Raw genomic sequence first — 22,863 nt, forward strand, 5'->3', positions numbered from 1 at the left:
GAATGGCATTAAAATATTTTCAGTCATTGATATCAATAAATGTCAGTGGCCTGAACTCACCTTCTAAAAGGCACAGAGTAGGAAGATGGATCAGAAAATACAACCCACCCATATGCTGTCGACAGGAAACCCACCTAACTCAACAAGACAAATACAGACTCAACCTGAAAGGATGAAAACTATAATACAAGCCAATGGCCCACAAAAAATGGCAGAAACAGCTATTCCCATATCTGACACGATAGACTTTAAAATAAATACAATTAAAAAAGATAGGGATGGACACTACTTAATGCTCAGTGGATCAATCAAGAATACTTACCAATTATTAACATCTATGCACCCAATGAGAAGCCATCTAAATACATCAAACATCTACTGAAAGAGCTACAGCAAAACAGTCATAGTAGGCAACATCAGCACTCCACTCCCTCAACTTGACAGATAATCTAGGCAAATAATCAATAAAGACATGAGGGAGCTAAATGAGGAGATAGATAAACTAGAACTATTGGACATTTTCAGAGTCATTCATCCAAAGAAACTGAAATACACATTCTACTCAAGTCCACATGGGTCATTCTCAAGGATAGACCATATGTTAGGCCACAAATACAGCATCAGCAAATTCAAGATCATTGAAATCATGCCAAGCAGCTTCTCAGACCACAGTGAAATTGAACTAACACTTCACAATCAACAAAAGATTAGTAAGAGTCCCAAAATGTGGAAGCTCAATAGTATACTACTTAACAACTACTGGGTCAGAGAAGAAATAAAGAAATAAAAAGATGTCAAGAGTTCAAAGAAAATGAAGACACAAGCTATCAAAATATTTGGGACACAACTAAGGCAGTACTGAGAGGGAAGTTCATAGCCATAGAAGACCTAAAAGAAGAAGAACAAAGGAACCCTAAAGCAACCAGAAGGACAGAAATCACTAAAATTAGGGCAGAAATAAATAACACTGAAAATAAGAAAACCATACAAAAGATCAATGGAAGTAAATGTTGGTTCTTCAAAAGAGTGAACAAAATTGACAAAAATTTAGCCGGACTCACAAAACTAAAAAGGGGAAGATCCAAATAAATTGGATCATAAATGAAAGAGGAGATATCACATCAGACACCACAGAAATTCAACATATCATGTGAAGCTTCTATGAACAACTATATGCCACCAAGCTAGAGAACCTGGAGATATGGACAATTTCCTAGATACCTATGAACCTTCAAAACTAAGTAAAGAGGAACTAGATAACATGAACAGGCTCATCAAAGTTAATGAAATTGAAACAGTTATCAAAAATCTTCCCAAAAATAAAAGTCCTGGACCAGATGGTCTTACAAATGAATTCTATAAAACCTTCAAAGAAGAAATAATACCTCTACTTTTAAAGGTCTTCCAGAAGATTGAAGACACTGGAATACTCCCAGTTTCTATGAAGCCAACATCACTTTGATACCAAAAGCATACAGGGACACAACCAAAAAAGAAAACTACAGACCAATATCTCTGATGAACATAGATGCGAAAATGTAGAACACAATTCTAGACAAACTGATACAGCAGTACATTAAAAATATTGTTAATCATGACCAAGTGGGGTTTATCCCAGGGATGCAAGTTTGGTTTAATATACGTAAATCAATCGTGATCCACCACATCAATAAAAGCAAGACCAAAAACCACATGGTCATATCAATAGATGCAGAGAAAACCTTTGACAAAATCCAACACCCCTTTATGATCAAAACACTACAAAAAATGGGAAAAGATGGAAAATTTCTGAAGATAGTGGAGTCTATGTACACAAAAATTACAACCAACATTATACTCAATAGTGAAAAACTGGAAGCATTTCCACTCAAATCAGGTACTAGATAGGGCTGCCCAGTATCACCATTACTATTCAACATTGTGTTGGAAGTTTTTGCCATATCAATCTGGCAGGAACAAATAATTAAAGGCATACAGATTGGAAGATAAGAATTCAAACTCTCCCTATTTGCAGATGATATGATAATATACATAGAAAAACCTAAGGAATCCATCAAGAAGCTTTTGGATATCATCAGGCAATACAGTAAGTTGTCAGGCTACAGAATTAACATTCAAAAGTCAGTGGCATTACTCTATGCAAACACTAAGGTAGAAGAAGTTGAAATCCAGAAATCAATTATTTTACTATAGCAACAAAAACAATAAAATATCTAGGAAGAAACCTAACCAAAGAAGTGAAAGACTTATATACTGAAAATTATGAGTCACTACTCAAGGAAATTGAAAAAGACACAAAGAAGTGGAAAGATATTCCATGTTTTGGGTTGTAAGGATTAACATCATCAAAATGAATATACTACTCAGAGCCATATACAAATTTAGTGCTATCCCCATCAAGATCCCAACCACATTTTTAAAAATTGTATTTTCTTTTCTTTTTTCTTTTTTTTTCTTTTTCCTCCTCCAGGGTTATTGCTGGGCTTGGTGCCTGCACCATGAATCCAAAGCTCCTGGAGGCCATTTTTCCCCCCTTTTGTTGCCCTTGTTGTAGCTTCGTTGTGGTTATTATTACTTCCCTTGTTGACACAATTTGTTGTTGGATAGGACAGAGAGAAATGGAGAGAGGAGGGGAAGACAGAGAAGGGGAGAGAAAGATAGACACCTGCAGACCTGCTTCACCGCCCGTGAAGCGACTCCCCTGCAGGTGAGGAGCCGGGGGCTCGAACCGGGATCCTCACGCCGGTTCCTGCACTTTGCGCCACATGCGCTTAACCCACTGCGCCACCGCCCGACCCCCATATTTTATTTTCTTTATTTGCTTTTGTTGCCCTTGTTGTTTTATTGTTGTAGTTATTGTTGTTGCTGATGTCCTTGTTGGATAGGACAGAAAGAAATGGACAGAGGAGGGGGATACAGAGAGGGGAAGAGAAAGATAGACACCTATATACTTGTTTCACCACCTGTGAAGTGACTCTGCTGCAGGTGAGGAGCCTGGGGCTTGAACCTGGATCCTTACGCCAACCCCTGTGCTTTGTACCAACTGCACTTAAACCACTGTGGTACTGTCTGACTACCTCCCAACCACATTTTTAGGAGAATAGAACAAATGCTACAGATGCTTATATGAAACCAGAAAAGACCTAGAATTGCCAAACCATTCTTGAGAAGAAAGTACAGAATTGGAGGCATCACACTTCCAGATCTCAGATTGTATTATAGGGCCATTATCATCCAAACTGCTTGGTCCTGGAACATGAATAGACACACTGACCAGTGGAAAAGAATTGAGAGCCCAGAAGTGAGCCCTGACACCTGTGGACATCTAATCTTTGACAAAGGTGCTTAGATTATTAAATGGGGAAAGCAGAGTCTCTTCAACCAATGATGTTGGAAGAAATAGTTTGAAACATGCAGAAGAATGAAACTGAACCATTATACTTCACCAAATACAAAAGTAAATTCCAAGTGGATCAAGGACTTGGATGTTAGAGTAGAAACTATCAGATACTTAGCGGAAAATATTGGCAGAACTCTTTTCCGCATAAATTTTAAAGACATCTTCAATGAAACAAATCCAGTTACAAAGAAGAGTAAGGCAAGCATAAACCTATAGGATTACATAAAATTAAAAAGATTCTGACAGCAAAAGAAACCACTACCCAAACCAAGAGTCATTTCACAGAATCGGAGTTGATTCTTTACATGCCATAGATCAGACAAGAGGTTAATTACCAAAATGTGTAAAGAGCTTTACAAACTCAACAACAAGAAAACAAATGACCCCATCCAAATATGAGAAGAGGACATGGACAGAATATTCATCACAGAAGAGATCCAAAAGGTCTAGAAACACATGAAAAAAAAATGTTCCAAGTCTGACTGTCAGAGAAATGCAAATAAAGACAACAACGAGATACCACTTCACTCCTGTGAGAATGTCATACATCAGATAAGTTATAAACAACAAATTCTGGAGAGGTTGTGTGGTCAAAGGAATGGTCCTGCACTGCTGGTGGGAATGTAAATTAGTTCAACCTCTGTGGAGAACAGTCTGGAGAACTCTCAGCAGTGTAGAAATGGACCTACCCTATGATTCTGTAATTCCTCTCCTGGGGATAGATCCTAAGGAACCCAACACATCCATTCAAAAAGATCTGTGTACATATATGTTCTTAGCAGCACAATTTGTAATAGCCTAAACCTGGAAGCAACCCAGGTGTCCAACAACAGATGAGTGACTGAGCAAGTTGTGTTCTATATATACAATGGAATACTACTTAGCTATTAAAAATGGTGACTTCATCATTTTCAGCTGATCTTGGATGAAACTTGATAAAAAAAATCATGTTAAGTGAAATAAGTCAGAAACAGAAGAATGACTATGGGATATCTCACTCTCAGGTAGAAGTTGAAAAACAAGAGGAGAAAACACAAGTAGAAACTGGAATTGGCATATTCACCAAAGTAAAAGACTCTAGGGTGTGGGGGGATATAGGTCCAAAAAGGATGACAGAGAACCTAGTGAGGGTTGTATTGTTATATGGAAAACTGGGAAATGTTATGCATGTACAAACTGTTGTGTTTATTGTCAAATGGAAAACATTAATTCCCTAATAAAGAATTAAAAAAAATTCAATACAGAGGGACCAGGTGGTGGTGCTTCTGATTAAGCACAGGCATTAAGGTGCACAAGGACCCAGGTTCAAGCCCCTGCTCTTCACCTGCAGAGGGAAAGCTTCACAATGTTGAAGCAGGGCTGCAAGTATATGTCTCTCTCCTCTTTGTTTATACCCAATAATAAAATAAATAAAAACATTTTTAAAGTTTAATACAAAAATGCTATATGATGAAACAGAGAAAAACTTTATTTTTAGTATCTCACATTTCACAGTAACAGAAATTACATTTTAAAAGCAAAAAGGCCGTAAAATACAGATGAACAAGGGTGATCTCAGTGAAGTTCAGCTCTTTCTTGATAAGTTGCATCAAGCAAAATAGAAATAATAAGACTGGAAAGTGGCCAGATGAAAAATTACTTTGGATATTCCATTCAAATAACTTTTAGACCTTTTTGACATGTGATGGGAAATATTAAAGATATAAGTATTCTTCATTCTAAATAGTGAATGCTTAGAATTTTACTTCAAAAAATCTACCATTAGAGAGATGATGAAGGAAGAAAAGACTACAGGATCATTACTCAGGGTTGAGATTACACATTTAAATGAGTATTAGCAGTATAAATAGGCATCAGGTAAAGTTGCATAGGGAGTTCAGGCTTGGCTATTAAGTGAGTCACTGAAATCTAAGTCTAAATCACCAGTGTTTCAGGAGGTCAATTGTGGTAACATGCTGAATGAATCAATGCAGTAGGATGCACTACAAAGGAAAAGACATGTGTGGGAAATGGAGCAGAAAATGTCCTGAAGAAGTGAAAACTGAAATATTGTTAAGTCAGAAGAGATTTAATATCAGAAAACACACACACACACACACAGACACACACACAACATAAAGATCACTCCATTTGGATGAAAATTAAAATTCGATGACATGGGTTTGATAAATTTTGTGAAAACTTTTGTTACAAAAAAGCTGCAGAGAATGCACATCTGAAAAAAAAAATCTAACGCTTAACAATAAGAAAAAGGAAATAAGTGATGAGATGAATAAATAACCCAAGCAGAGATATACAGCTTGTTTGTTTATTTGACAAGACAGAGAGAAGTTGAGAGAGATGGTTCAAGCCCCCACTCCTCACCTACAGGGGAGTCACTTCACTGGCTGTGAAGCAGGTCTGCAGGTGTCTTTCCCTCCCCCTCTTTGTCTCCCCCTCCTCTCTTCATTTCTCTCTGCCCTAACAACTACAACGTCAATAACTTCTACAACAATAAAACAACAAGGACAACAAAAGGGAAAATAAATAAATATAAAAATTTCAAAAATCTGATTGTCTAATTGATAGCATAACATTGAAATTAAATTAAAAGAAAGCACTATGGGGCTGGGTGGTAGTGCAACTGGTTGAGCGCACATGTTACAGTCCACAGGACCCAGGTTCCATTCCCCAGTCCCCACTTGCAGGGGGAAAACTTTACAAGTGGTGAAGCAGGGCTGCAAGTATCTCTCTCTCTCTCTCCCTCTCTGTCTTCCCCATCTTGATTTCTGGCTCTCTCTATCCAATAAATAAAGTTTAAAATAAAAAAAAAATAGAAAACTCTATAATCACTGTAAAGTTGGCAGTTACGTAAATTCAGTAAAATAAACACAATATTAATCACAATGATAAAACATTACAGTGAGTATTTTGCTGGGTCTGGGAAAGTTCATACATTTGGACAGTCTATGAAACTATAAGTCATTTTTAAAATTATATTGTTATTCAAAATCTGGAATATAGTCTAGGTCTATCATTGAGCTGAAATAAAAATGGGAGAGATGCTTCTCATGTAATGTGAAAGAGGAAGCAATGATAGCCAATCCTTTTAAAGCCAATACACCATTTCTGAAATAGCAACCTCTGTATTATTTGATTCCCCTCAACACAGTAACTACTGTTAACAGTCTAGTCATCAGAATTTAGTCATCCTTCTGTTAATAAATTGGTTACTTTGGTACACTAGATAGATATCAACTAACACAAGAGAATAAATTACTTTTTCTTTCCTCATTATCTCAGTTCACCATCTCAAAGAAAAATTAATGTACTCAATCACTAATCATTTTCTTACTAGCACACAATGAAATACTAGCATCAGTTATGACATCTGCAACTCTTTGAACAACAACAACAAAAAAAAGGTTCTACATTAGTCTCCTTATCTGCAGTCACTCTGATCGGCTGGGATTTTATATTCTTTGTCACTGTGATTCAAAGCACATAATTAGATGTGCCCTTTCTCATTTTTTTCCCCTCTAGCTTTTATTCTGGATCGTTCGAACCAAGGAGGCTAGAGAGCTAATATTTTTGTCATTTGTATTGACATCTTTATGTGCATAGACACCAGTGTGTCCTGGAACCTCACACCTCTGAAGAGCCCTACCCTACGAGGGAAAGACAAAAACAGGCTGGGGGTATGGATTCACCTGCTTATACCCAGGTCCAGTGGAGAAGCAATTACAGAAGCCAGAACTCTCACCTTCTGAATCCCATTAAGAGTTGTGTTCCATACTCCCAGAGGGATAAATAACAGGGAAGCTTCCGATGGAGGGGATGGGACATGGAACTCTGGTTGTAGGAATTGAATTGTATAGAATTATACACCATTTACCCCACAATCTTGTCAATCATCATTAAATCGCTAATTATAAAAAAAAAATTAAAAATTATGTTCCGTTGTTCCAGAATTTCCTATAAGTAATCCCTGTAGATGTATCATAATGTTAGATATGAACAATTCAACGTGAAAAAATTCAATGTAATTTACAATTAGGAGATTGAGGTGTATAATTTCTGTTTCATTCCTTAAAATTTTGAAAGAGATATATTCCCAAAATAATACTTGTTACAGTTAAGGAAAAATTTGATCACCTTCTAACAAATTCTAACATCATAAGCAAATGCCTTAAGCTGAGAAATTCCCAGGGGGTGAGCAAAAAAGACATTTTGTAGTTGAATCTTAAGAATTGTATGGGGAATTAATGTTTTACATTCAACAGTAAATACAATAGTTTGTACATGCATAACATTAATTCCCCAATAAAGAAATAAATTATTTAAAAAAATAAAAATAAATTAAAATGAAAAATTTTTTTAAAAGAATTGTATGGGGGTGGGGTGGGTGGTGGTGCACCTGGTTGAGCGCACATGTTAAAATGCACAAGGACCCAGGTTCAAGCCCCCAGTCCCAACATGCAGGGGGAAAACTGTGCAAGTGGTGGGAAGTTGTGCTACAGGTGTCTCTGTCTCTCTTCCTCTCAATCCTCTCCTTCCTTCCTCATTTCTGGCTTTCTACTCAATAAATAAATTAGAAAAAAATAATTTTACTGTTCTTAAAGAGATAACATGGGGGCCAGGAGGTAGCTCACCTGGTTATGTACACACATTGTAGTGCTTTAACTCACGTTAAACCCCCAGATTCCCACCCGCCGGGGGAGGCTTCTTGAGTGAAGAGGCAGGACTGCCAGTGTTTCTCTGTCTCTTTCGCTCTCTATCTCCTTTTTGCCTCTCAATTTCTTTCTGTCTTTATCCAATTAAAAAAAAATACGTAAGCAATATTTTTTTTTAAAAAAAAGAAGGGGCCAGGCGGTGGTGCACCTGGTTGAGTGCACATGTTGCAATGCACAAGGACCCAGGTTCAAGCCTCTGGTCCCCACCTGTAGGGAAAAAAATTCATGAGTGGTAAAATAGGACTGCACATTTCAATTGTTCTGTATCCCTCTCTAACTCCTCAATATTTTCGATTTCTGGCTCTCTCTATCCAATAAATAAATATAAAGAAATAAGAAAGAAAATCAGAATGTCTCCTACATTTAACCTCACAAGGGCATCTGTCTTTTTTTTTAATTCTCAATTTTTAATATCTTTATTTATTTATTGGATAGAGACAGCCAGAAATTGAGAGGGAAGTGGGAGGTAGAGTTGGGAGAGAGACAGAGAGACACCTGCAACTCTGCTTCACCACTCGCAAAGCTTTCCCGCTACAGGTGGGGACCGGAGGCTCGATTCCTGGTCCTTGCACATTGCGACATGTGCACTCAACCAGGTGTACCACCACCCACCCCACCCCCATACAATTCTTTTTAAATTTTTTTTTATTTTAATTTATTTTTATTTTTTTAATAATTTATTTCTTTATTGGGGAATTAATGTTATGCATGTACAAACTATTATATTTACTGTTGAATTTACCACCCAGCCCGGGCACCTGTCTTATACTTGTTATTCTTAGGTAATACTATATCCAGGGAGATACAAGGCATGGATTCCAAGCTGACATCAAATTTACAACCACCGCATGAAACACAATGACAAGTCCAGTATAGAAAAGATGTAGTCATGTCGCAATGTTCTGTTTTGGTGTTTATTTCTTTATTTTTGGTCTGGAATCGGGGAATGGACCCCAAAATTACACATAATAATACAATATTACTAAGTAGTCTCTCCAGTACAATCTCTCTCCCTTTCTTTCTCTCTTTCTATTTTAAGTGAGATAAAAAGGGCAATGCTATAACACTGTTCCATCATTCACAGGTTCCCCTAGTGCCATCTATAGAGCTTTTAATTGGTGTCAGGGCTCAAACCCAGAGTCTCCTGCAACACAATGCTTGTGTTCTGCTAATTGACATTCCTCTGGGTCCCTACGTTGTTTAAAATGAATATTTCCCCTATTTTAAAAATTATTTATAAAAAATAAAGAATATCAATAAGACTGTAGGATAAGAAGGGTACACATCCATACAATTCCCACCACCAGATTTCAGTATTCCATCCCATCCCCTGATAGCTTTCCTATTCTTTATCCCTCTGGGAGTATGGACCCAGGGTCATTACGGGATGCAGAAGGTGGAAGGTCTGGCTTCTGTGATTGCTTCTCCACTGAACACGACGGGCATTGGCAGGTGGATCCATACTCCCAACCTGTCTCTCTCTTTCCCTAGTGGGGCAGCTTTAAGAAGTAGTTGTTTAAGGAGTCCAGCAGCAGTACACTGACTTGAGTGAACACATCACACTCCCCATACTCCCCATCTGCAGGGGAGAAACTTCATAAGCGTTGAAGAGCAAAAACAGGTGTCTCTTTCTCTAATCCTCTTTGTCTCCTTCCTTCCTCCCCACTCAATTTCTCCCTGTCCTATCAAGAAAAAAAAAGGGGGGGGTGGAAAACAGAAAGGAAAGATAGAACCTAAGGATTCTGCTTGGAGCCCCCGGCTCCCCACCTTCAGGGGAGTGGTTTCACAGGCGGTGAAGCAGGTCTGCAGGTGTCTGTCTTTCTCTCCTCCTCTCTGTCTTCCCCTGCTCTTTTTATTTCTCTCTGTCCTTTTCAACAACAATCACCACTACAAAGGCAACAAAATTGGAAAAATGGGCTCCAGAAGCAGTGGATTCATAGTGCAGGCACTGAGCCTCAGTGGTAACCCTGGAGGCAAAAAAAAAAAAAAAAAAAAAAAAAAAGACTTCATTGACTTCTACCTCCTCCAAACAGTAATATCAGTCTCTGTTATTATTTCAGAACTATAAAAGACTAAGAGATAGTGTTTTGATCATCTGTTTTCTCTGATTTAGAGTTGCATTTCTTGGAATTTACAGTATTATCTAGGCAACTGAATGCTGTTGATTTACATATAGGAAATAACAATAATAAATAATTATGTCAAATTCATTGCTACTTCATGGTGGGCTTGCTACCTTGAAGTGTGTAGTTATGTCCTTCCTAGAACTTTGCCAATTTATTGAAATTAGCATGGATATTTTTTCAGTTTTAGAGTTAAATGCATTATTCTTACCTAATATGTTTTCCACATGTCAATATATTTGTAACTCAAGAAAAACATCTAAGTGTATATTTACCGGAGTTCTCAACTCTGGTATGGCAGCTTGGTACGTGAGTGGCCGACAGTCACGTGTGTTTGGCACGAGGACACAAGGGAGAAACATGGGGCCTAAGTCATCCCCATCCAGAATACCCACTGTGAGTGTGGTGGTAGTGGTCCGACGCTCATTTAGATTCTGTGCACGGTCCTGTGAAAAAGAAAAAAAAAAAAAAAAGTGCTTTGTAAATATTTTGACCTCAAGTAGACACTTCTTGCCTATTGAAATGATTAGGAAGTGTCCTTCACCACCACTTCGGAGTGGTGAAGCTGTGACATAAATTGAAAGGCACTTAAAACCCACCTTGATGAAAAGTCTGTTAATGTAACTATGTTTTTTGTTTGTTTGTTTGTTTGTTTGTTTGTTTTTTTATGCCAGGCCCTCATCAAATACTTCACATTATTCAAATAATGAGAACAAATTTCATTGTGAGTTTATTCCATCCTTAGTAACCTGCTTAATTGAATCGACTTTGGACCAGATTATAAAGAGAAAAAAAATAACATTAGCTTAAAGAATTCACTGGGAAAACTGCTCTAGGAACTTAAGCAAGTCTTTATAATTTCTAGTAGTAAGGGAGAAAGGGACCAATAACATCTGTCACTGCAAACTGATAATTCTGATAATTGAAAACTAAAATTTGAAGTCACTTTATATAAAAGTAAGAACAGATTACAGGGAGATCACACTCAGTTTCAATTTCTAAAAAAATACAAAAAACTTATATAGTTGTTCCAGGGAATGAACGGAGTACCTCATGCAAGCAAGATACCAACAACTAGTTACACCAACTCAGTTTTTTTTTTTCCTCTGTGCTTGGAAAGGGAGTTCTGATGTGATCATTTTACTGGTGGTTAATTGTTTAGAGTACAGTCAGTGATACAATTTCCCATCTTCTCATGTATTAAAGAATTGTAAAAGAAGAGACAAAAAGGAGACACACAGTTCCCTGTGCTGTAGAACCCAGGGAGACCTCATGTGGGACTACGGTTCAAACTCAGGGTGTCACACATAGAAAAGCATATGGTGAGATACCTCCTTCACCTCTGATATTTTTCTTAATGCCAAACCGAGTATTATGACTCAAGAAAGAGGATAACAGTGTTGAAATGCCATCCCATCACATTAATCTAGAATATAAGAAGCTCACAGGAGCTAACCTTTAGGTCAACAGTGATCACCATGCTAAAGTGTCAGTTTTGGTTACTTTTTTTAGTATTCCCAATCTACAGCTCATTCTTTTCTCTTTCCATTTCTTTGAAATGAAATCACGATATGCAAGCCTCATTAAAAAGTTAGAATTAGGAAGTCAGGTGGTAGTGCAGCAGGTTAAGCGCAGGTGGCGCAGGGCAAAAGGACTGGCAGTAAGGATCCCAGTTGGAGCCCCTGGCTACCCACCTGCAGGGGAGTCGCTTCACAGGAGGTGAAGCAGGTCTGCAGGTGTCTGTCTTTCTCTCCCCCTCTGTCTTCCCCTCCTCTCTCCATTTCTCTCTGTCCTATCCAACAACAATGACATCAATAACTACTAAGACAACAATAAAAAAAACGGCAACAAAAGGGAAAATAAATAATTTTTTTTTTAAAGTTAGAATTGGGAGTCGGGCGGTAGCGCAGCGGGCTAAGCTCAGGTGGTGCAAAGTGCAAGGACCAGTATAAGGATCTTGGTTTGAGACCCCGGATCCCCACCTGCAGGGAGTCGCTTCATAGGCGGTGAAGCAGGTCTGCAGGTGTCTATCTTTCTCTCCTTCTCTCTGTCTTCTCCTCTTTTCTCCATTTCTCTCTGTCCTATCCAACAACAGTGACATCAATAATAACTGCAACAACAACAACAACAACAAAACAACAAGGGCAAAAAAAAGGAATAAATAAAATAAGTATAAATTTTTTTCTTCAAAGTTAGAATTAGGGGCCAGCTCCTGGCATACCTGGTTGAGCGCACATGTTACAATACACAAGGACCCAGGTTCAAGCCCCTGGTCCCCACCTAGAGAGGGAAAAACTTTGCAAGTGGTGAAGCAGGACTGTAGGTGTTTCTCTTTCTCTCTCCCTTCTTTCTCTCTTCCTCTCTATCTCGCTCACTCTACCCTCTAGATTCCTGACTGTCTATCCAATAAATAAAGATAATACAAAGAAAAATTTAAAAAACTCTATCATCCAAAAAAATAGAATTATTGTACTTCCGATTTATATTCCTTACAGGTAAACAAGACATGTCTTGATACATAATCAAATGAAGCAATGAATCTGGGTCACAGGGGTAAACCTGGTGGTGATAAGAGAAAATAATAGAAAATCCAATTAAAATCAGAGTGATATCTGTGAACAATCATCTTTCAGATTTTCTGATACCACTGTAGACACAGCATGTTTATACCCATAGTAGCTGATAACTAGCTAGTTATAGCTAACTGGTTGATGCCAGGTATGAAGGGAAATGATTTTTTTTCATATTAATTATTTCTTCAAAATGTATTTATTTATTGACTGGCTTTTTGTTATTTTTTTAAAATTTATTTATCCCCCTTGTTGTTTTATTGTACTTATTGCTGGATAGGACAGAGAGAAATGGAAGACAGAGATCAGGAGAGAAAGACAGACACCTGCAAACCTGCTTTACACAGCCTGTGAAGTGACTCCCAGCAGGTGGGGAGCCAGGGGCTTAAAATGGGATCCTTAAGCAGGTCCTTGCACTTAGCACCATGTGCACTTAACCTGCTGTGCTATTGCCTGACTCCCCTTTTTTTGTTATTTTAATGAGTCAGAGAGAAGAGAACACTGCCGAGGGTTGGCTGATGCTGACACTCATATCTAGTGTGTTCTTTGTTGCTATCTGCTGAGTCCTGAAAGAAAATGGTGCTTTAAAAAAAGTTTAATTTTATATTATTGCAAGAAAGGTACATAGAGAGAAATACACAGAGAAAGGGCAGAGGACCACCCAGATCTGGTTTGAAGTGGCCCTGGGGATTGAACCCAGCACCATGTTACTTCAGGCAAGAACGTCTTCTGTATAACCATTATGCAGTCACTCTAGCCACCAAAAAAAACATGCTTTTAATTTTAATGGAATCTCCCAGAAAGCTACTTTAAAAAAAAAAAAAAATCAGGCATTCACTTAAGCACTCTGGATTTTTTTTTTTTTTTTGAGGTTCTGAGTGTTACTACAGGAATTTGCATTTTAATATGCTCACAAGTTGACTTTGATATAGATGTTGGGTGAAACATGTTTTGGGGAAAAAAAAATCAACTTCCAATTAAGCTAGAACCAAAAGATGAAAGAATAGGTCTGAGCTGTTCCACATAAGGAACACAGTAAACAAGCATAATCCCTCTATGCCCTGCCATCAGTTTTCTCATTCAGAACATGATGCTTATTGACCCCGGAGGTGGACTAGCATGGAGGATTCGGATTTGCATGCCTGAGTTCCTGAGATGGATCCCTGGAATCACATATTCAAAAATAACGCTCCAGTTCTCTCACTACTTCTCTTTCTCTTATTAACAAAATAAGTAAGCAAATGTTGCTTATTTTATTATTTAAATTTCAGGGAGGGTCCAGGGGGTGGCACACTTGGTTGAGTGTTCATGTTACAATGTACAAGGGCCTGGGTTCAAGCCCCCACTTCCCATCTGCAGGGGGAAAGTGTCACAAATGGTTAAGCAGGGCTGCAGGTCTGTCTCTGTCTCTCTCTCTCTCTCTCTCTTTCACTCTCTCTTTCTCCCTCTCTTCCTCCCTATCTCCCGCTTTCCTCTCAATTTCTGAATGTCTAATAAATAAATAAAGATAATTAAAATATAGGAAGTGCTACCTTTTTAAATATATATATTTCTTTAATAGGAGGATTAATGGTTTACAGGAAACAGCAAAATACAGTCGTTGGTACATGTGTAACATTTATCAGTCTTCCAAATAACACTCTAAACACCCATCTAGGTTCTCCTCCAGGTTCCAGGACCTGATCACTTCCCAAACCCCCCATCCCCAGTGATACGTTTTTGAAGGTACTAAGCATAGTAAAAACACATACACTTTTTGAATGGCTAACTTTACAACAATAAAGTAAGAAGAGTTGATTACTCACATTAGCTTGGATGATGACATAGTATCGAGTCTTGTCTTCATAGTTGAGCCTTTTCCTTAACACAACATTCCCAGTCAACATGAGTGGAATTTCAAATGTGTCATTTGACATCTACAAATACAAAAAGATGAGACCTTAGGTCAGTTGTGTTAAAATTTATTATAGTTGAAAATTGCAGATGGTGTTTATTCAGGAATATAGAGTCTAAGTATAAACTTCATGTCTCATGTTCATGTTAATTTTATTTATTTATTTAGTCAGTGGGGTATCAAGATCCCTCTGTTCCTGTCAACCATTTCTGTTTTCCAGAGACAGAGAAAAATAAGATCACACATCTGGATTCTTCTAATGTTCTTTATAATGAAAACTAGGAGACTTATTTCCTGTGTAGTTATTAAACTATCTTTAGTGTTGGTCATAAACACCCTTAGGATACTTCTAATCACATCAAATTCTAGCTGAAAATCTTCTCTATTACGCCAATATTTTAAAAAACATTTGTTAAAATCATCAAATGGTTCAAAATTGCTATTTAATATTTTCTTCTTCTTAGGAGACTTTCTGCCATTCTTGTATTTGTAGTGCAATTTTGGACACTGATCAAATAGACTCTTAATTGTTGTTACAAAAAGCTGTCTTATTTTCAGCACTGAATACTTTATTTAGTTGGTTGTTTTGTATATTTATGACAGTATGTAGTTAATGATAGCCAAGGTGTGTGTTAGACTGAGAAGAAAGCAAGAGGGATTCATTTATAAAGCAGGAGGAAGGCAAGAATAGCAGGGAAAAGACAAAGGTGTGTGTGTGTGTGTGTGTGTGTGTGTACTTATTCTCTGCATATGTAATGAGTTATTCAGGTAGAAAAACAAAAAACATATATTGCAATTCCCTTTTCCATATAAGATAAATTCTCTTTTTAAAATTTATTTATTTAATTATTTATTTATTTATTTATTTATTTATTATTAAGTAGAGACAGAGAGAAATTGAGAGGGGAGAAGGAGACAGAGGGAAAGAGACAGAGAGAGACACCTGCAGCCCTGCTTCACCAGTCATGAAGCTTTCCCCCTTCAGATGGGGACCTTGAACCTGGGTCCTAGCACACTGTAATGTGAGCGCTTAACCAGGTGCGCCACCGCCTGGCCACTAAGATAAATTGTCTAAAATAAAAATGCAGATTATGTAATAAGATTAAATGCCCAAAGGACTGGGCTTGACCAATCTAATATGTTGTTAGGGTGTGTGTGTGGGGGGGGGCAGAGATAAAATTCAAGTCTAGCAGCTAATATGCTAAGACCCAGTATCTGAAACAGGAACCTCTTTCCTTACCTTGTCCTGAAAATGGAGAACAGCTGAGATCTATAGCAGACATTGTTCTAGTGAGAGGGACAATGATTCTAAAAAGATGCAAGATTTGAGAAAATGTCACCCCTCCTTCATTGCCTTTGACCTCCATGCGCGCCTCCCCCCAAACTTGCATCAAGACAAAATGCTCATCCATTTGGAATTGTGCAGCAATATATATATATAAGCGCAAGGACCTGCATAAGGATCCTGGTTCTAGCCCCCAGCTCACCACCTGCAGGAGAGTTGCTTCACAGGCTGTGAAACAGGTCTGCAGGTGTCTCTCTGTCTCTCTTCCTCTCTGTCTCCCCCTTCTCTCTCAATTTCTCTCTGTCTCTATCCAATAACAAATAAATAATAAAAAATAAAAGATAAAAAAAGAAAATAAAAAAAATTATCCCTTCATGTGAAAGCTGGCGTGGCAGAATTTGCCTTTCCATGGTACACACCCACTCATGATCAATCTTGTTGAATTCAATATATTCTGACCTATTTTTAAGAGTTTGTACTTTGCAAGTGTGATGCAAAGAGCATAAATGAGCATACTGTGATTTAGAGAGGACTTTAGTAGTGAGGTGTATATGAATTTGTTTCTGTGTAACTATATGTGTCAAGAAATATTGGTCACAGTGCAGGTGCAAAACTCTAAAGTTAATGGCTCACCATACTTTTGATTTTTCATTTACTAAGCCTATCAATACATCTAGCAAACAGTTACTTAGTGGACTCTGTTCCTGTTATCATTCAGGGACATGAACTAAGAAGACATTTTTCAATGCAACGTGTTCTTCTCCAGCAGTGGAGGCAAAATGATAACTTGTACTATAAAACCTGCTTGGAATTAATCATAGATTCCATTCTGTCTCTAACTTCCAGGATAGGATGTCTTTTAGGTGACAAAGAACAGACTGTGATAGAAGGTTATTGATAAGTTGGTGGCGGATGCTATGAGGTAATTTACTTCAGAAAAAAAAAAAATGGAGCCATATCCTAAATCACACGGGTTTATAAACTGACCTTATCTACCTAAAATAACAAAAACAACAAGGACTCTAAAAATAATGGTAAGTCGACTCTCTAACTCGGACTAGGAAGAATAGCCAGTTGGATGAAACTTGAAGAAGTCATGTGAAATGAGATCAGCAGGAGGACGAAGAATACCAGGTAATTTCACTTCCTCACAATCTTAAGACACAAAGAGTTGTGTCCCGTGGTGATGCACCAGTTTGAGTATACAGGTTCTAATAGGCAAGGACCAGAGTTCAAGTCCGCAGGTCCCACCAGTAAGTAGAAGCTTTGCAGGCAGGGAAGCAGTGCTGCAGGTCTGTTTCTCTCTTTGCATTCAATCTCTTTCTGTCTCTATCCAATAAATAAATAAATAGAAAGAAACAAGGAGGAAAAGGCAACACGAGGTGCGATTCTGACTACGTTTGTGTTCTGTTGCAGCAAGGCCAAAGTGCACACACTTTATGGTCAGGGAAGCTCTAATGAGGAGATGGAGTGGTGAGGAAAGACCTATCACAGAAGGGCAAGAAACTGGACCCATGTAACAACTGTCTTGTACATGATTATTTCCTTGACACACTTTTTTAAAGAGCACCCACTGACTGACTTTTCCAAATTATTTACTAGGAAATAATACACTTGTCTCTCCTTGTTAAGAAGTAAGGGGAAAAAAAATTCCAAGAATGAATATACATGGGCCCTGGGTCAAACTCATGTGGTAAACAGATATATATATATATATATATATATATATATATATATATATATATATATATATATATATATATTTCAAGTGTGGGAGCCACACTCTGCCCTGATTAAGCTTTCTAGTTCTATCCTCAACTATGACTACATCTTCCCAGGCAATATTTTTAGTCTACCTTCACGTTAGCTATCAAGCTCAAGCAAAAATGACTGAAGTCATGAACCCCTCAGGAACATATCAAAAACTGTTTTCCTAGCTTCATCCCACCTTAAAATCCCTATTCTCACCTGATCTATTCCTACTTTCTGGGTCCTATTTACCAAACATTTTGCCCTCTTTCACATCTTGACTGCCTTTCAGCCACCAAGTTGCAGATACTACTATAATTTCATCCTGACTTCTCTGGGCAGACGACATCACCAGTGTGTCCTAGAACCTCACCTTCCCAGAGTCCTGCTCCACTAGGGAAAGACAGAAATGGGCTGGGTGTGTGAATTGACTTGCCAACACTCATGTCTAAGGGTGAAGGAATTACAGAAACTATAACTCCCACCTTCTGCAACCCCACACTTCTTGTCCATGCTCTCATGGGGGGGGGGGGGATGTTAGGGGAAGATGACCAGAAGTCTCTAAAACCCAGTTCCATCAGGATTCAGAGAGAGAAGAAGAAACATAAAGAAAACAAAGGCATTTAGAAGTAATAATAGGTGTAGATGTGACTTAGAAGGGAAGAGAAGGTAGGACCATAGGAAAAAATGGGCAAACAGATAAATAGATAGATGATAGTCATAGAAATAATAGTCAGCCCATATCTGTGACCTTAAGAGAACAACTGTAGTTTCCAGTGGAAGGAAGGGGGACACAGAACTCTGGTGCTGGGCATGGTGTGAGATTGTGTCCCTGTTATCTGGTAATTTTGTGAATCAATTTTAAATCACTAATAAAATATTGTTCCAAAAAAGAATATAATGTAGTTTGTGTCTGAAGATTTTTTTCAAACATCCCAAAGGCCCTAAACCCTAAACCTAGTTTGAAACTGTTCTCCATTGAAACTTATCCATTGAAACGTCCCAAAGCTGTGTCCCTGAAAATACATACCTTGCAACTGTTATTTGGCTGTGAACACAAAACAATGTTTCTATTATTAAATAAATGTTTCTTTGATTGTATTATAGTCTGAGTATTTCTAAGTCAACAACACAATTCTTTTAAGTCATATTTCATAGTCACCTTGAGCAGTGTGCTATTTTGCCATATGTGTGACCTTGGTTCAAGCTTGTCCCCCTACCCCACATATACTACAAATAGTGCGAGAGGACTCTAAAACCCAGTTCCATTAAGACCCAGAGAAAGAAGAACCAAAAAAAAAAAATGAAAGACATTCAGAAGGAATAGTAATTATAGGTGTGACTTAGAAAGGAAGAGAAGACCACAGGAAAAAAATGGGCAAATATATAGATAGAAGATAGTACCAGCAGGCATACACTAACTTTGATCAATCATCTCAACAGGCTTTTTTTTTTATCTTAATCTCATCCTATTTATTTTTGAGATAATTATTTTCTTTTTAAAAATAGGTTCAATATGGGCCAGGGGGTGGTGCACCTGGCTAAGCGCTCACATTGCAGTGTGCAAGGATGCAGGTTCAAGCCTCTGGTCCCTACCTGCAGAGGGAAAGTTTCAGGAGTGGTGAAGCAGGGCTGCAGGTCTCTGTCTCTCTCTGTCAGCTCTCTCTCTCTCTCTCTCTCCGTCTTTATGTCCCCCTCCTCTCTCAATTTCTGGATGTCTCTATTCAATAATAAATAAAGGCAAATATTTTTAAAAATATGCTCAAAAAGAAACAAGAAAAAGACAACTTTTATTTGAAATATTCTACTTTGGTTCACGGATTAAAAGCAAATTTCTTCGCTTTAGTCAAAGAAGAGTTTGCAATATTTGAACACTGATTTTGTGTTAATTAGTAAAGATGCCTAATTCTTCCTTCTCATCTCCTCTACTTCTATACACATCACAAGGAAACATAGCTAGAAACATCTTAATAATGCAAAGTCAACCTTCCATTTGCTTTCTATTAAGAACTGAGTAAAGTTGTCATCCCTTCTATTTCACAAAATAAATTTGTATAGAAAGTCAAACTACTTTTTCAAAGATAACTTTTTAAATGTTTATGTTTTTAATTACAATTTACTGAGTAACTGATGAGGTATAGAATTGTTGTCACAAGGGTATATTTCCCCAAAGATTTCTATACAATTCACCCTCACCTCAAAATCTCTAAAGGCACTGTAGCCTCAGGTGGGTACTTGTGTGTTGGGGAGAGAAGGGACTGAGTACTAAAAGTAAACACACAGAGGCCAAGTGCTCAGGCAGAGTTTGGCTCAAGTTTCCCTCTATGCAGAGCTGATGGGTGTGCTGTGAGAGAGGGAGAGACAGAGAGGCACAGAGAGAGAGAGACCTATGAACATTAAACCCATCACCTCGGGGCTGTTAGCCTACTGAACAAGGTTACAGGACATATCTGATAAAAAGGAGACTGTTCTGTGACCAAATCAAGGCAGATGTCCATAAAGAACGTTCACATCAACTGGAAGCTAAGTGTTAAATTGAGCTCTGCTTTTCTGAGCATAGTAAATGCCGAGTAACAACCCCCTGGAGCTTGGTTTTAGACTAAATTCATACAGAGAAACCATAAACACACCACACAAAGTACAAAATAGCTCAAGGAACTAACAAGAAAGTAATCCCAGCTCCCACTCCCCCACACCTTCCAACTTATAAACAAAGTGAAGTCCAATGATGGCAACAATAGCACCAACTGCTGGCCAACAATAATCAGCACAATAAATACATAAAAGGAAAGGATGCAGAAACCAACTTCCAGATATGAAAGAGAGAGAGAAATGAAAACAGAAGAACTTCAAGAAATTATAGACACAGAGGAACTGTCAGAGAAAGACTAAAGAAAGCTCATCATGAGGACTCTCCATGAATGTATATATAGTATGGAGAATCATATTCAAGAGTTGAAAAAATATTTCACTAAGGAGTTAGGAAAGACAAAATAAGAGCTCTCGGCAAACTTCTCTAAGAAATCAGAAAATACAAAAGAATTTCAATCTGAGTTACTAAGCAGTTAGGAAGCATGAAAGGAAACCTTCAAACAGAATTGCAGGAAGTGAAAAACACTTTTAATGAAATACAAGCTCAGGTAGAAGGCTTAGGAAGCAGAATCACTCATGCAGAATAATGAATATCTCAGCTACAATTAACCCACTCTTTCAATTTAAAAATGATGGAGAGGAAAGGCTTAAAAAATGAAGTAATTATTTGTGGAATTTCAAACTCCATCAAAAGGTCAAGTGATAGAAATTCACGAGGAAGAGGATAGGATGAAAGGAACGGAGAATATATTCAGAGAAATTATAGCTAAGGAATTTCCTCACTTAGGCAATGCTCAGAACATATGCATCCAAGAGGCAGAGCACATCCCTAAGTCCATGAATGCAAAGCAACCAGCGGAAATGCACATCTTTGCAAAACTATCAAAACTCAATGACAAGGGGGTAAAAAATGTAGGCTGCTAAGGAAAGGAAAGAAGTTAGATACAAAGAAGAGTTATTAAGCGTTCATCAGACAGATGATATTGTGTCTTTTGGGATGAAATGGATGGAATAAAGTTTTATCCAGTCTCATCTGTGGCCACTACCCAGAGAAGCTCAGATATAGACTCCTGACTCTAGTCTTCCTGCGGAATCTGACATGATGGTTAGATAGAGAAAAGAGATGGCAATGGTAGAGCAAGACAACATTTTGAGGAAAATCTCAGATTCAAATTCTTGTGAAGACTTCCAAGCTATGGTACTAAAGATGCTCCCTGGAGGGACACTGATGCCTGTTATTGGTGGTCTTGGTGGTGGTGGTGGTGGTGGGAGGTCACACCATTCAGGAGTGGAGTAATTGTACTTCCAAATCATTTATAAATGCATAAACTAGGACTGTTTCAAAAACAACAGAAACACATTAAAATAAGCTACAAAGTAAAGGACATTGATTAGCTTGAAACAGAATGTCCAGCCAGCTAGTCTTTATTTATGTTTTATCCTGTTCTTTTCCCTGTGATATCTCTTTAATCCTTTCTGTTCCATATTGTTCTTATCTGTTGCTGTTTCATTTCTTCCTCATCTCTTGTTTTCATTGTCTCTGACTACTTGCAAACAAGTAGAAGCACGTTTTTGTGGAAAAAATATAAAAGTCTTTACCAATTTCCCTTTGACCTTCCTTTACCCATGGTTCTCCCCCCCTTTCTTTTGTTGTCAGATTATTAACAATTTTAATGTGAGTGTTTCAACTATTTGGTTACAACACAAAGAATCAATAACAGTGTTTACCTCTCTGAATTTTAAGTCTCTTGCTCTATAGCTTAAAAGTACTTGCAGTCAGTGGAATATTACATCATGATGAGCCTGTTTCCTCTCCTTTACAATAAAGTTGTTACTATGCTTGTATACTTGTGAGAATAAAATGAGATAATCTATACACATTATAATTCCTTTAGTTCTCAGAGAGCATTTGTGGGGTAAATCATTATGAGTTCTTACTCTTCAAGGTCAATACCATGTTTTAATTTGTTTCTGTTTATTTCAGCTATATCAGATATACTGTAAGATACAGAACAAGAAATAGAAATCATGGGGGCAGGATGGTGGTGCACTTGGTTGAGCCAATGTTGCAACATTCAAGGGCCTGGGTTTGAGCCTTTTCTCCCCACCTGCAGGGGGGAAGCTTTGTAAGCAGTGCTTCAGGTGTCTTTCTCCCTCTCTATCATCACCTTCCCTTTTGATTTCTGCCTGTCTCTATCCAATAAATAAAGATAATACAAAAAATTAAAAAAAAATACAAATCATATTGGAAGTAAGTATTTACATACCGGGTCATCTGGATTGTACTGAATAACATATTCTATCTGTCCATTTGGGCCGTCATCAATGTCTGTAGCTCCATTGTCTCCTGAAAACCCTGTAAATATCGTAGTGCCAACTGGAGTGAGCTGGAAAAGAAAATCAAATTGCAAGTCTCAGTTCATCAGTGGATGACCAGAGGGGATCTAGTACAGAAGCCAAAACTGAGGGAAGCATGGCAATCTATGGTGGGTGAGTGTCTGATATCATCTATTTTATGGACATGTGAGGTTGTGCCCT

At 37.9% G+C, this 22,863-nt stretch overlaps 1 protein-coding gene across 1 annotated transcript in view; it reads right to left on the minus strand.

Moving 5' to 3' along the window:
* PCDH15 (protocadherin related 15) overlaps positions 1-22,708 on the minus strand; it is a 448,902-nt gene extending 426,194 nt beyond the window's left edge. Inside the window, exons 1-3 of the mRNA XM_060189089.1 lie at positions 22,593-22,708; positions 14,611-14,721; positions 10,511-10,681 (exon numbers count right to left, since the gene is read on the minus strand). Coding sequence (XP_060045072.1) covers positions 10,511-10,681; positions 14,611-14,721 — 282 coding nt within the window. The 5' untranslated portion in view covers positions 22,593-22,708. The remainder of the gene's footprint in view (positions 1-10,510; positions 10,682-14,610; positions 14,722-22,592) is intronic.
* Between the last annotated feature and the right edge of the window lie 155 nt (positions 22,709-22,863).

This window comes from Erinaceus europaeus, chromosome 1, assembly GCF_950295315.1.
Source record: "Erinaceus europaeus chromosome 1, mEriEur2.1, whole genome shotgun sequence".
NCBI lineage: Eukaryota > Metazoa > Chordata > Mammalia > Eulipotyphla > Erinaceidae > Erinaceus > Erinaceus europaeus.